This window comes from Netta rufina, assembly GCF_964035555.1.
Source record: "Netta rufina genome assembly, chromosome: 7".
Classification (NCBI taxonomy): Eukaryota; Metazoa; Chordata; class Aves; order Anseriformes; family Anatidae; genus Netta; species Netta rufina.
Window position 1 is genome coordinate 29,404,221 of NC_140130.1, and position 14,426 is coordinate 29,418,646.

A 14,426-nucleotide genomic window follows, 5' to 3' on the forward strand; every position below is an offset into this window, starting at 1 on the left:
TAGGAAGGCAAATTAGCAGAGAAGAAGAAAATGGGCTCAGGAGTTTCTTAATGATGCTTGAAGAAAACTGGATAGCTTGGTCATATTTAAAGCAAAGACGTGTAAGGAGGTTCCTTCTGTTGATTTAAGGAGCATGCCTGTGTACGTGCCACAAACTGGCAACACCACGGAGACTGCAAACAGCCTGATCTGCTGGAGCTCAGCCCAGCAAGCAAGGAGCCAGGGTCCCATACCTGCAGCCTCGTGAGGGTCCCAGGCAGGGCCCGGCACCTCTGCATCCTTCTGGCTGTTTTTCATCAAGAATTGAGGTCCTGGCTCACGTCAAACGTTTGTGGAACACAATAATCCTAATAGTTTGGTATTGGCTTCACCACAGGAGTAAAGCATAAACCAGGGAGAAGAGAAGCATGATTCATTCTGGTTGCTAAACATGTTACTCTTTTGGTGGTGCTTCTTTGTTCAAACAAACCTATCTAACACAAATTCCAAAGGAACAAAAGCCTGAATAATGTAGGATCGAAATTCAGTCCCCCAAACCACCTGGCCTTGCTTACATAGGCAAAAACCTGTCTGCATCTGTAAGATGCTAATTTACGCCGATGGTAATTGAAGTGTTACCCTCTCATTGCCATTTGCCAGAATGCAGCCAGCGTTGCTCTTGGTAAACAAGACCTCTCATTACCAGCCTGGACTTCGGCTGTTCCTCTGTTCTGAATTTTCACTCAAATTTAGGAAAAGTAGTACTAACATGGAGTAAACCATGCAACAAAATGGTATTAGCCTTAGCATGCACTTTCATGCTATGTATTATGTCTGCTTCTCTGGAGCCATGATCTCAGCTTGGGTCATTAAATAAGGAGTTGGGTTAATATCAACCAACAAATCACAATAAGCCTTGATGTTTCTAAGATGGGAAATGTGCAGGAAACTAGATTTATCAGACCCTATTTTTACATTCTACAAGATCAAGAGATAGCATAACCCCTTTTTTTCCCTTTTATAATTAATTCCAAATGTCAATTTGATCTACTAATATCATTCTAATTGCTAAATTTCTAAAATAAGGTTGCCTTTTTGTTTCTAAATATCAACCAGAGAGAATAATGAAAAAACACATGCCTTGATGCGATTAAACATGATTTGTGCTACCAGTCAGCCTGTCCTGCAGCTTGGAGAACACTCTCTCAGTCTCTTGAGTGAAGCTCTGGCACAGTGAGCTATGGCTGGCTCTGTCTATGGGGAAAGCTCTAACACAAAAGTTTGTCTTTCACTTCTGAGGTGGAAAACAGAAGTTCATTACTTCCAATAGTTTGGGATTGTCATACAGTTGACAGTGATTCACCATTCTCCAAACAACTACAGTTTAATGCTGATGCTTATCCAGTAAACTAATATTTGCTTATTTAATTTTATTTTAGACAAAAGCAAAGGGATAGGAACTGTAAATAATGTGATGCTAATAACTGCAGTGATTGGTGCCATTTAAAGGAACTTTTCATAGTACCTGAGTGCTTGGATTATTTTTTATTCCTATATCACTGTGTTTTGTTCTGCCTTAGTTATTTTTAATCAGTTTGATGTCCATCCACACACTGTGGTGGTGTTGAATACCTGAGCCACTTTGTTGGGTTGGTGTTTTTGAGTGGCACATGGTTTTTACTCCATGTGACAGCTGGATGACTCAGACTGTTAATAGAGGAAGCTGTCATAGAGGAATTGCATATGCCAGGAATGTGCAATCCAGACTTCATTTAACTTTTTAAGTACAAGCTATATAGGTGCAATTCAACTTTTCAGCTCTTTGTGTATTAAACTGTTTGGCAGAGGAGGGCTGACTCTGGCCTCAGTTTTCCACAGAAGCTTTGTGTGGTTAGCAGTTACACCAACAATTATCAGAAGTAAGTAAGGATTTACAGAGCAAGCTGACCCAGATGCCATATAAAGATCTCCAGGCTGAAACTGAAATCAGATGAAGAAAACTCACACCATCGTGAGCCAAGGTCAGTCTAACTTTGTACCTCATCTCCTACAGCAGCTGAAGATCCCTGTTTATAGCTTCGTACTACTTCAGTACCATTTATTCCAGGGGCTCCCTGAAATTTTATGAGCACAGCCAAGGAGGCACCGATCCCACATGTGGTATTTGATACAGGGTTGTTCGTCATTAAGCCAGGTGAGCAGAAGCCTCCTGATGATGCCGGGCTGATCCCTGGGCCTACAGCCACCTTCCTCAGGCCGTGGGGCTGGGCAGGAGCAGGGTCACAGCTGGATGGGAAGCAAACCAGAAACATCGCAGCAGCACAGCAGAGCAGCCCTGAGGCCCTGTAACATGGCACAGCCCCTGTGGTAACAGGCCACGGGCTTGGTGCTGCATTTCCAAGGCCTCGGGGCTGAGGCCTCTCTGAGCTCCTGCCCTGCCTGCGGCCTTGTTTTAATTTGGGTTAGCTGCAGGGCCAACTGCTCTTCTCACCGGGTGGCCGTGTTTTCCTCTGCTTGCTGTAGCAGTACCACCACGTGCAGCTCTGCACTGTAGCCTTGTGACGGGGTGTGGAGAAATATGGGGCTGGTCGAGTGGCTGAGGCCTCGGGAGCATTAGGGTAGAGGAGAACCCGCAGGGAAGAGGTGGGGAGCAGGCTCAGCCCCATGGCCTGTATGGCTGTGTTATAACTAGGACCTGTAACACAGAAATCATTGCATTTTTTTGTGCCTAGACAAAATTCCGTCTGTAATAATCAGATCTGGACCGATAGTGGCTCTTGGAACAGACCTCAAAGATTTCAATTCTACTTAAATTCTTGGCTTTATATATAAGGTGTTTCCTCTTTGGCCATAAAGAAATCTGGGGTCATAACAGTAAAAAATACATTTCAGAACTACAAAGAAAAAAAAATGAAAGAAAGGAAAAAGAAAAGAAAGGAAAAACAAGCAACAGAATCAAACAGCAGAAAAATTCCATTCTCTTGCTGCCAGGGGAAAGATTCTGACAAAGCAGGGACAGAGACTCCTGCCTGCCTATGACAAATGTCATCTCTTTTATTGCTGTTCTTGACCCCAATACACACCATGCTGTGGCAAAGCTCCTCGTGGGTTTTTCTTGCATAAGAAGAGTGACATTTGATCTGAAGTCAGTCTGGAACTGAGACTGGGGATGTGCACAAGCCTGCTGGTAAATCTTCGGCGATGTTTAAATGGTGCCAAAGTCCCCGTTTGGAGACTTCAGCTGAGTTCAGCCACATCACGCCCGTTAAAGAAACAGGAGAACACCTGAGTCCTGCCTCTGACCACGCAGTGTCTAACAAAAGCTCTTTTTCTTTGTTTTGAATCCAAACATCTCTGCTGAAGTCAAATCCTACTCTGCGACTGCCTCCAGGTTTAACCAGGATAAAAAATGACCACCCTGACAGTCAGCATGAACAGATTGCAAAAATAGAAACAGAGAATTTCATTCGGATGCTCATCATTATTTAATCCAGCAACCAGTGGACATTAAAATTTCATTTTACCAGCAAGTATTTTTCTTTGGATTGAGTCCCAAATAATTTCATTCTCTGGTTATTTCATTGTTTCAGTGACAACATACCCGCACAGTAATTATTCTCAAGGGGGTCAGCATGCGTGTGGGAAACAGCATTCATCAGTGGGCACCATTCTTAACCATCCATTTTTCTCTTGGTTTCCTGATTCGCTGTTATGAAGCATTTCCAGGGAGCTGATACTCATGTTTTAAACCATTATGTTTCCTACCATTTATAAGCATCTCTGAGCCAGAAATCATTTAGCGGCTGTTGCTGCTGCATCCTTCAGGGACAAAATGTTCTAAAGAGCTAATGTTGCTCTTTCATTAAGAAACCTATTCAGAACCACAGAGAGTGATTTTGACAGTGCAATTGGTAGTTGCTGTAGGGTAGAAGCTTGACAGGAGTCCTATTTTAAGTGAAATGAATGTATACTGTTTATTTAAAGAAACAGAGTCAGCCCCAGATTTTGGTGTGCATATATATGTACATACCTGGGTGCCTCCTGCTTCTCTAGATGGCACGGGATTGTTCTGCTCAATACACGAACAAAATGCGTTAGTATGTCTTAGTGTGGTTAGCTGTGGTTGGAGCAGGAGGAGAAGGACCTCTAGTGACTCAGAGAAGGTGAGGTGAAGGGCATTGAAGTTAAAAGCCACACAACAGATTAGCTGCCTGCCAGGCTGAACAGCGGTACAGACTTTTGCCTTACAGTTCTTCCAGTGGCAACGCTGGTTTTTAAAAGTTCCTGTTCATAGCTTGGCATCGTGTTTTGCTCTTGCTGAAAGGTCAATGTGTATACACAAGGATATTCCAGGGGTCGTTGTGATGCAGCCCAGGAAGTTCAAGTGGCCAACTTAAGCTCACGCATTGCTGCAGGGAGGTGGAAGCATGAAACAGGGTGGGAACAGGTGGTAGATCTCTCTTGGTTTCACCAAAAAGGAGGGGAAAGGAGGATGGCTGCGTGGTCGGGCAGCAGGGGAAGCCGGAGCCTGCCCCTGGCCCTGGGCCATCACCACTGCATGGGAGCAGTGTCGCCGAAAGCCCCTGCAGAAGGGTGCAGTTACGGCTCATTAATGCAAGATGGCAGAAAAACAAAGCGTTGTTATCGGCGCGTCTCATCTCTGTAAGTGCCACTGCACAGGTAATTGCAGACTTTCAAAATTAGATCTCCTGGCAGTGCTGCTGAACACATATGCTTGTGTCTTAGCAAAATGTTCTTTGCAAGGCCTTTGGAGATGAAAGACAGGCTGGGCTTGATTGGAAACCAATTATCTGCTGCTGTGGGGACCTTTGAAAACTAACAGGATTTTTATTTCCATTATCCTTTGATCCCCAAAATGAGCAATATAAAGATAAAGAAAAACAGAACAAAAGAACAGATGTATCAAGTAATGAGTACAAAGAGAAAGGGGGAATCTGCCCATAGGTTACTTGGATAAATAAATAAAAAATCAAATTGCTGTATTAGAACCTCCCGACAAGCTATAAGCATAACTAATGCATCTTTCAGCTCAGTTTGTTTATAACTCACACCAGCACCCAAACACAGAGCTGCAGTATGGATTTACTGTAGATGGCTGCAGGGAGGATTTTTTTTGGTCTCACGTGCAGCAGGAATTGCAGCATTACTTGTGCAGTTGATGCTACTTCAGGTGCCATCCCTGCAGCAGCGTGTTGCTGCACCTTTGATCTCCGTATTGCCTGATTTCTTTAGCCTTTCTCCTGGTTTGGCTTCATGTTCCAGGAAGAATCCAATGCTGCTGAGTGTGCTTTACAGCCCCAGCTCTGACTTGTCATTTCCTTGCTGCCAGCAGACTGTGGCCAAGGGAAGCAGCTGCAGAGCCATTCACTCCTGTAGCATTTCACCCACTTCTATGCCCCCGTTACTTTAATTTTAGTTTCACTGTCTGGGGTCAGTCCAAAGCAATTAACACGGAGCATCTGAAATCCGATAGGGATTTAAAGCACAGGGCGAGTGGCTGCCACCTGGTGAGAGGAGGAGGAGGAGGGAGGTGGAGGATGAATGAGCTGGACCTTTTCCTCTTTCATCCGGCACACATTAGTGGATCAATGACTGAAATGGATGAGGGTGCTGCTGGAGTGTCACGGCACCGTAATGATGTAGATGCTATTAATGGCTAGAAGCCCCAGCCCGGAAATTATAGTGGAAGAAACAGAAATATATATATATTTCTGAGGGCTCTGAATTGGTGATTTGAGGGTCGTAATTTAGAGCTGGCTCTGATAGCTCAGAAAATGTCTACTGTGCACATTTTCAGAAGTTCATTTGTTGGTTAAAAAAGGAATAAAGTCAATAAAGTGTGGGTGGTCATGATTCCCCTTCCATGCCCTCTCTGAGGAACGGCACAACAGTCGGTGACGGTGGCTCTCTTTTAAGTCACGATCTATTTCTTGCTGTTTGCAGTGAGGAAATGCACCTTCAGCCCTCTGGCTCTCTGGATTGAGAGCAGACGTGCAAAATATTGTAGTTTATATGGCCTGTGAACTCAGTGTGTTTCGAGATCAAATTCCCATGACACTGAAATCACTGGCAAACCCATGGTTACCTCCAGGCAGCCTGCACCTAGACACAGTGAAAAAGCAGAGCTGACCAAAGCAACCCCAAAGTCCCACAGCAAAGGCACCTTTTCTTGCAAATTTGCTTCAAAGGACAAATTTGCTGACCTCAGCTCCATCTGTCACCTCAGAGAGGCCATACCCTTCCTCTAGCAGCCTGATGGATCTCAGGATCCAAGGGGTCTATTCCTCATCGACTTTCTTTGCCCTTCCTACAGTAATGAGGCAGGTCAGAGGGGAGAGCACGGAGCAGGAGTTCAGCTCCCTCTTCTGAAAATAATGCAAAGGAGCATGCCGTGCTTCTGACCCATTAAAAAGCAAATATACAGAAAGCTGTAAGAAAGAAATCTGTATGGGGAGTGCCAACCCGCTTTCTGCTGCCTGCTCGGAGGCTTTTCAGTGTGTTTCTGTGGCAGGGGCTGCCCCTTCTGCAAACAGGCAAGGGGAAAGCACCCAGCAGGTATGAAACAACTGACCACACCACCCAGAGCTGGTAAGGGGCCCTGAAAAGCCAACCCCACCTACATTTGACAACGGTTGTGGCTGCCAAGGTGAGGGGCACTCAGCCTTTATATGCTCATGTGAGGTTGCTGGGGCGTCTGCTGGTCTCCACTTACAGCCCTGTCTGCCTGCACCATTAACTCTTCATGGCTCCCTTAGTGGAAACTTCAGCACATAGAGAAAATGAAGGGGTTTCTTGAATTTCAGATTCCCAGCTATTTTATTTTATTTTATTTTATTTTATTTTATTTTATTTTATTTTATTTTATTTTATTTTATTTTATTTTATTTTATTTTATTTTATATTTATTTTTTTTTCTTTGTAAATAGCAGAGGCTGGCTGATAAGGCAGCTCTGTGTGGGCCAAGAGGGCAGAACCTGAAGTAAACAGCAGCGGCTGATCAGGCATAAATATTTTAGAAAAATGGGTCAGTGCAAAAGCCTTAGCTGCAGCTACTCATCCTGAGGGTCAGGTTGCAAAAGCCTCCTCCTTGCTACTGGTGTCTGAAGTCAGATTCAAGCAAGGAATAAATTTCAGGGGTGAGGGAAGTTGGAGAGCGATTTTTTACTCTGCACTGAACCAAACTGAGAACAGGTCTCGTACCTCTGCCTCCTCACCGGGTAACTAAACTCACACAGCCAGTTCATCGTCAGCCAAAGGCTGCGAAACCTGTTCATTGCCAGGCAATTTTGCATCTTTTCAGTCAGGGCCAACATATAGCACCTCTTTTACCCTGTTGAGGTGGTTCTTGTGAGCCACGTCCTGCGTGGTTGTGGGGATCAGCGGTGCCTTATAGCAGCAAGTGGCACATCAGCAGCGTGCCCCTCCTCTAACAGACTGGTTCAAAGAGTACGCTTCACTGGGATTTATTGGAAAATACTCGTTGTAGGAAAATCTGTTACATCCTACCCTCCTGATCCAAAGCATGGATTCAGTACCCTGGGGATCGCAGCTGTGCCAGTTCAGGAGGTTCCTCCCCACAGCCCCAGCCCCTCCATTCCCTGAGCAGGCCCAGCTCCTGCTGGAGTCCATCTTGTGTGGTCTGTGGCACTGCAGCACAGCCATGATGCACTGCGGGGCAGACCCTGCTCTGCCGAGATGAGGACATCTTCTGGCATGGGCACAGGCTGTCCAGAGCAGCTGTGGGTGCCCCATCCCCAGAAGTGTTCAAGGCCATGTTGGACAGGGCTCTGGGCAACCTGGTCTGCTGGGTGGTGTTCCTGCCCGTGGCAGGGGGTTGGAATTAGATGGTCTTTAAGTTCCTTTCCAACCCAAACCATTCTGTGATGCTTGTCCAGCATAACTTTATCTATTATCTGTGTTTTCTACATGAGAAAAGGAAATGGAGCGAAACCACAAGTTCTGGGTGTATCTGAGGGCTCCTGTATTCTTCTTGTGCCCTTGGGAGCTCAGACAACCTCTGTGCATCACAGCCCAGAGACAAAAAATCCCCACCGTGTGCCTGAAAGGACAAATGCGGTCACAGTCGGGAGGTTCAGACACATCCCTGAGGGAATGTGAGGCATTTTAGAAGAGCTTGGCAACATGTTTAGCATAAGGCTTCAGAGATAAGGAAACCTCCAGCTGTCTGGCAGACAGGGTGACCACCACTGGCGCCCAGACCCAGTCAGCTGCACGGCCACAGGAGCCCGGTGTCACTGACTGAACAGCGCCTGGAGCCAGCCTGGTAGCCAACACCGCTCCCCCGGCCTGCACGGCTCCGTAACCGATATACACTAAAATGCCTATTCTATAAATCTCTCCTTAATTCTTTTTTTTTTTTTTTTTTTTTTTCTCTCTGTCTCTCTCTGTAAACTCACCTGGCCATGTTTATATTCAAGATCCACAAACAAGATAGTTTTAAACTCCTTTGTGGGAGCCAGTTTCATTGCCTGATGCATCTGGAGAAAATATATCCAGAATATGGATTTTCCTTGTCAGACCCACTGTTCAGAGATGAATTATTCATCTTTGTTTGTACACGTTATTTATGAATTTTTAATTAATAGTACAGACAATAGCGAGCAATTATTGTACATTCTTCTGGCCTTTTCCACTCAGCAAGGGAATTGGAAAAAATGAGGTTAGCATATTCAACAAGATTCAGGAAAATTTAACTAGGAGAGTGTTCCTACTGACATTGCACAACTCTTGAGGTTGGTTTCATTTCACATAGAAAATAAGAGTAAATCCAACATGTAGTATTTAAAACTGTAGGGAAAAAAGCACAGAACCCCACAGGTCAGCTGTGAGGATGTGACACAGTTTTAAATTACAAGCGCAAAAAAAGCTGAAATGTAAAAGAAAATCTTGAAATTAGAAAGAAAGAAAATGAAGTCTTGAAGAATTCAAAGTCACTATATTGCAGTTCTCAGAACATCCAATTGCTCTGTAAATATTTCTTAATTAAAGGCAGTTAGATTGACAGCAATATTTAACTGCAATTGCACTGAAACTGAACCACTACCTGCTGCATTAATTCCAGATACCACAGGAGAAGCAAACTGGGAGTAGGTCTGGATTTACATCCTGATCAAGAATTTATGGTGCGGGTCCAAAAGCACCTAGGCAAAGGACAATGCCAATTTATCACAAGGTCATAGAGACCTTTGCCTTGTTGATTCATGTTCTCTGCGCCCAGCCTCACAAAAGACCTGTGGGAAGGCCAGCTGTTTAGTCTGAATGTCATGAAGAAGAATGAAGCAAATATGGTGCCCCCTTCAAATTTTAGCTCGCTAGAGAAATCTGGTACTACATCAAACGGGTATTTATCTTGGATGCCAAGGGAAGGGAAAGGCATTTTGGTGCACGGACTAGTGGCTGAGTGGGAAATCTGACATGACTGCATAAAATGGACTTATGGTCTGTAGCAAATGAAGGTCTGTCAATCAGACAAAATGTCAAACTCTGCTTAACTAAATGGGCTTGTTTATCACTGTAATTATGTGGCCTTACAATGATAAGGTACTGCATATACATGTCTTACTCTGTGCCAGGAACTGTTCTGCAGAAACCCAGTAAATTTAATTACTAAAGGAGGAAAAAAAAATCCTCTGTTTCATGATCTATCCACCCCTGCAGTGAATACTCAGGGGAAATTCCTACTGAAGCCAAGCAGATGGTTCCCACCTTGTTGTACGCCCAGCTTATTTTCTTTTAAGCTATGAGGTGGTTTACAATGCCATTTTTCTCTGGAGCTGCCTTGCATTTGGCAGACTTCTCCTGAGTGCGTGTGAATTCCCTTTTATTGTATATATGAATGAATCTTTTTTTTTTTTTTTCTTTTTTCTTTTTCTTTTTTTCCCCGCAAAGAACAAATCCCACTTCAGATTCACACAAATGAGGACATGAATCAGACAAGTATCTAGTCGAAACACTCTTTCACCAAGATGACTCCCATTGACTTCATTACAAGGGAGTCAATAACCAGATTTAATGTCACTGAGCCACATTGTCTCTGGTGTACTTCCAGAAACATCCGTATTGACTTCTTAAAGACTTGTCTATAGACCAGTGTCATGTATTTCTGATTCCGAGCAATCTCTTACTCCCTTTTTGCATGGATATGTAAGTTTGCAACAAACTTAAACAGATGCTAGGCGGAGGAAGGAGCTGCTTGCTTTCTCTGTGCCTGCTGGCAGCCTCCATTGGTGCTGGCAGCACGATGAAATACGGCTTGTGATATTCTCCAAAGCAAACTTTGTCCTTGTGTCAGAAGCCAGCTCAAGCCCTCTGCACCGCTCAAGGGACTCCCCCATCGCAGAGGTGTGGTACCGGCTCCTTCCCAGCAGCGCAGTAAATCTCTGCTCTTTTCCTCTCATCTCAGAAAAATCCAGGCTAGTGGGGGTCTCAGAAGAAACATCACATGGGTTTTGGAAAACTGATGAGCACTGATGATGTCTCTCAGGAAACTTTCCTTTAAGTCAAATCTTTGTAAAACTAGATGTGCCCAGATTAAAGGATAAACCTAAATTGGCAGGTGCCTGGTCAGGGAATGGTGTATACTTTATCTGATTTGAGACTATGTAGCTCCAAGGAGTTCTTTAAAGAGAGATAAATCATTAATCCCCACAATCAGTTCAGAGCAGCCAGAAAATAAGATAAAGTTCCTGTGTCTTTGTGCCACGTATACCTGCGGGCATCTTCTAACAGATTTCTTTGCAGCTTGCATTCAGCTCTCTGCTTCAGTCAGAGATACAGAGGGAAGCTGTGTTTGAAAGCAAAGAAAATAGCTGAAATCTCTCATGAGATGTAATTTAAAATGGATGTTCTTGGGAAAAAAAAAAAAAAAAAAGTAATATGCAAGCATTACGGCATATTTTTTCTCTGATGTCTGTTAATGGGAACACACAATACCTGGATGACTTAACCTGTGACCATTATTTATTGCAACCCATTTTTTCCCCAGAGTGAACGTCTGAATTCAAACCTTCCATTTATTGCTAAGTGCACTTCTGGGAAGGGTAAAGAGAATGGTGAAGGCTTGGATCCACAGGCAAGCAGCACACGGCAATCAAGCCCAGCAAGCAGGGAAGTGGCTCTAAGTGTCCTCTCTGCTCCCTGTGCTGGGCTGGCCGTGCAGGCAGGCCTGGGCAGAAATAAAAAGACCCTGCAGCCTGCTTGCTTCCCTGACAGCTTGCTTCAGTCACTCACTTTTAACCGTGGAATAAAGAATCCCCTTGCAGGCTTTGGGGAGAAAAGCTTTCCCCAGGAGCAGCTCCAGCTCGGTGATGTGTGCAATGCAGCAATGTGCCACAGCACCCTGGATGCAGAATTACTGTGAGGATCAAAGCAAGTTTAATCAGCTCAGCATTTCATGACTGTTCGCAGCCCCTCCTGCCTGTCTCCTTCACTTTGGATGGCAACGATGCAGGGAAAACCAGTACCAGCTGTGGCCAGCCTTCCCCCAGGCGTTTCACCGTCATCCTTCAATGGGAAGACGAATGGAAATGTGAATCAGGAGCGATCGGGAGATCTTGCCAACTCTACCCGTTGAGGGAAGGGCTTCTGAGGGGCTTCTGTCTGTTCTCAATGCAAGTGTGCTGCATTGCTGCCAGCGTCACCCCGGTGAAGGATTCAAGCAGAACTCTAATTCTCATAGAAAGCAGTGTTCAGCATTAAAAGAGCTGGACTTACAAGCTAAATATGGATGAATTAAGAGCACAGAATGCTTCTGAAGGGGAAAACAGATCCTCTTTTAGTTGCCTGAGACATTAAGCCCTATTTAAAATAATGAAGAAAAAAGTTTTGCAGGTCTTGTTCATTATAAGTTGCTATTCTAGGCTTCACTCCTCCCCCAGTTGGTATTTCCTGCTCTCCAAAATGCAGGGAGAAGCTCTGGAGTTATTCAGTTGGATGTATCTCCACAGGGAGCCCTTACCCAGTGCTGTGGGAGGACTTGAGTGGGTGGCAGGGGGGACAGGGCTGCCGAGGGGCGAGCAGAGAGGCTGCTGGACCAGAGAGCTGCCTCTGCGTGCCGTGGGTGAGGCAGATCTTACCTCCATAGGGACCTGCTTTCCTCCCTGCACGCCAGGCAAATCTTCAGGAGCTGGAGCTGCCTGCTGTGGAGCAGCTACAGGAGCTGGTTTGCCACTGCTGAAAAATAACTTCCTAATCTGACTAAGAAATCGCTGCTTTCTTTCAGAGTCCCCCTCTCCCACCTCACCGAGCGGGCAGGTTCCCATGTTGACTTTCGGAGTTGCCGTCATCTGCAGCAGTTCTTCCCAGCTCTTCCCCCTTAAGCTCTTTTGGACAGGGATGACTGTGAGCTCCTTGCAGCTCATTCACCGGGGCTCTCACTTTGGCAGGGTTTCAGGCTGATGCCAGGACAGCCACGGCCATGGGATTATTTTTTTTTTAAGCACGTTTAGTTCCTGCCATCTGTTTGTTGGCTCAACTCTACAAAATTTAGATTGTGTTGCCTTCCCAAAGTTGTTTTTTCCCCCTTGGACCGCTGTCAGGATATGCAATCTGTCTCGGTGAGCGTTCCAGTCAGCACTCGAGGTACGATAAAATGCCTTTGACTCTTAAACCTGCTACTTTATTCGTTAACAACACACACTGATAGCGACCATGCATGGCACCTGAAAGGCAATGAGTGCCAAGAGGCTCCAAACCTCTGATGGGCACTTAGTGTATTTTAGCAGTAATGTGGCAGCATTTTATATGCTATTCCCTGACTCTGGCCTTTTAGAGCAGGTCATTTGGTCAAGTTGGTGCTGTTGGTGCCATTTCTCTCCCATCCTGGGGCTGTCCAGGAGGTGCAGGCAGCTGCGCTGCCTCTGGCTTCCTCTTGCTCATCTGCAGGGCAGTTACACCCTGATTCATCTTCCCCATTTATTTTCCCCTTGGATGTTTTGATGAAATCTGTGCTTCTTTTCAGATACAACTTCTAAAAACAGGCCATTCCCAGTGACAGCCGTAGAGGTATGACAGGTATGAAGGTCTGATTTCTCACCTGGTAAACAGATTATGAGCCCACCTACACTTAAGATATAATTTTAGATTCTACTTGATGGCTGGCCTATACCTACATTTATATTACGCCTTTAACCTTACAGGGTTTATTTTCTTTAAAACACTAAAAAATACTACATTGGAAGTATGTTTCTAGATGAGACCCATAAGAAAGAGACATATAGTTTATAAAACGAAACCATAAAAACCTAAAAATGTGGGAGAACATCTGGTTAATATCTGTGTTCTCATCTAATTGACAGCTTTAAAAAATACTGTCTTAGCTAGAAAATACAATCACTCCTTTAACAAAACAGATCTTTCCAGTCTTACTTGATTGCAGGGCTCACGTGCTGTATATACAGCTGAAGTCCAACTAAATTATCTTTGCTTTTAGCTGACTGCAGTACTTCTGCAGAGACTGATGATAAATCTGCAACAGATTAAAACTGGATGTTTTCGGTTTCAATAAAAGTTAGTTATTTTTTTAAGTGGGAATAACAACAAAGAGGCACCAATTAGACAACGTAGGATTTAGATAAATTTAAGGTTATGACAGCTCTCTTGCCCTCAGCCAGTAAAATGAATAATTTAGAGCCAAATTTAGGGTCACTCCAGCACTAAAGTATTGCATTATCTAATTTCTGTTGTTGCTCTGAAGTGTAAGCAGCAAGCTTATTAAATATGAATGGAGTAATCAGACAAATTCTATGACTGTGTGCGTGAGCTTCTCATTAATGTTTCACAAAGAAGAACCAAGAAAGACTAAATAGACTGCACTGGATTTAAAAGTAATACATATACTCCAGAAACAAGTAACTTAATGACCTTCCTATGAACTCAAGGACTTAAACCAATAGGGTACTCGAGCAGAGTATCTTTACTGAAGCAGTAACTCAAGTAAATCTCCTTCTGCACATCCCTGGTCACCTCTTGTAGATGATCTCTTGCCAAAACACCATTGCTCTGGTACCATCCACTTAGTGCCCATGTCAACACTATGCTTACACACTGCTAGTCCTGGGCACCACCGCTTACCACGTCCTTGTGACAACATGAGATGATTACTGTAAGCTGTAGGGATGGCGTCTTAGTAGGACACAGAGTGTACCTTCAAGCCAAGTTAGCAATTAGGGCATGGTTTCGAGCATCCTTTTCCTCTCACTGACTTCAGCAGATAGCACTCCTGGGATCAGGTTCTTCAGCTATGTAAGTGAACACTGCTTCGAAGTGAGCTCCTGAGCTAAGAGAAAAAAAATATTTTGGCCTTTTTTTCAGCTTTCCAGGAAGGAGGCTTTCAATGTCTAGCAGAGGAAAACATTCTCTATTTTAGTTTATTTCAGTTTTAACAGTGGAGATTAGATGCAATGTTC

The 14,426-nt window shown here is 44.4% G+C and overlaps 1 protein-coding gene across 2 annotated transcripts in view; it reads left to right on the forward strand.

Annotated features, from left to right (window-relative positions):
• Window positions 1-804: 804 nt before the first annotated feature.
• The window catches only part of TRUB1 (TruB pseudouridine synthase family member 1), a gene marked incomplete at its 5' end in the record, with an annotated part of 51,099 nt that continues 37,477 nt past the window's right edge, over window positions 805-14,426 (forward strand). The window contains 2 exons of one of the 2 annotated variants that reach the window (XM_084290600.1): window positions 805-2,000; window positions 2,087-2,173. In XM_084290600.1, coding sequence (XP_084146726.1) covers window positions 2,104-2,173 — 70 coding nt within the window. The remainder of the gene's footprint in view (window positions 2,001-2,086; window positions 2,174-14,426) is intronic. The other variant, XM_084290601.1, reaches the window with a different exon arrangement.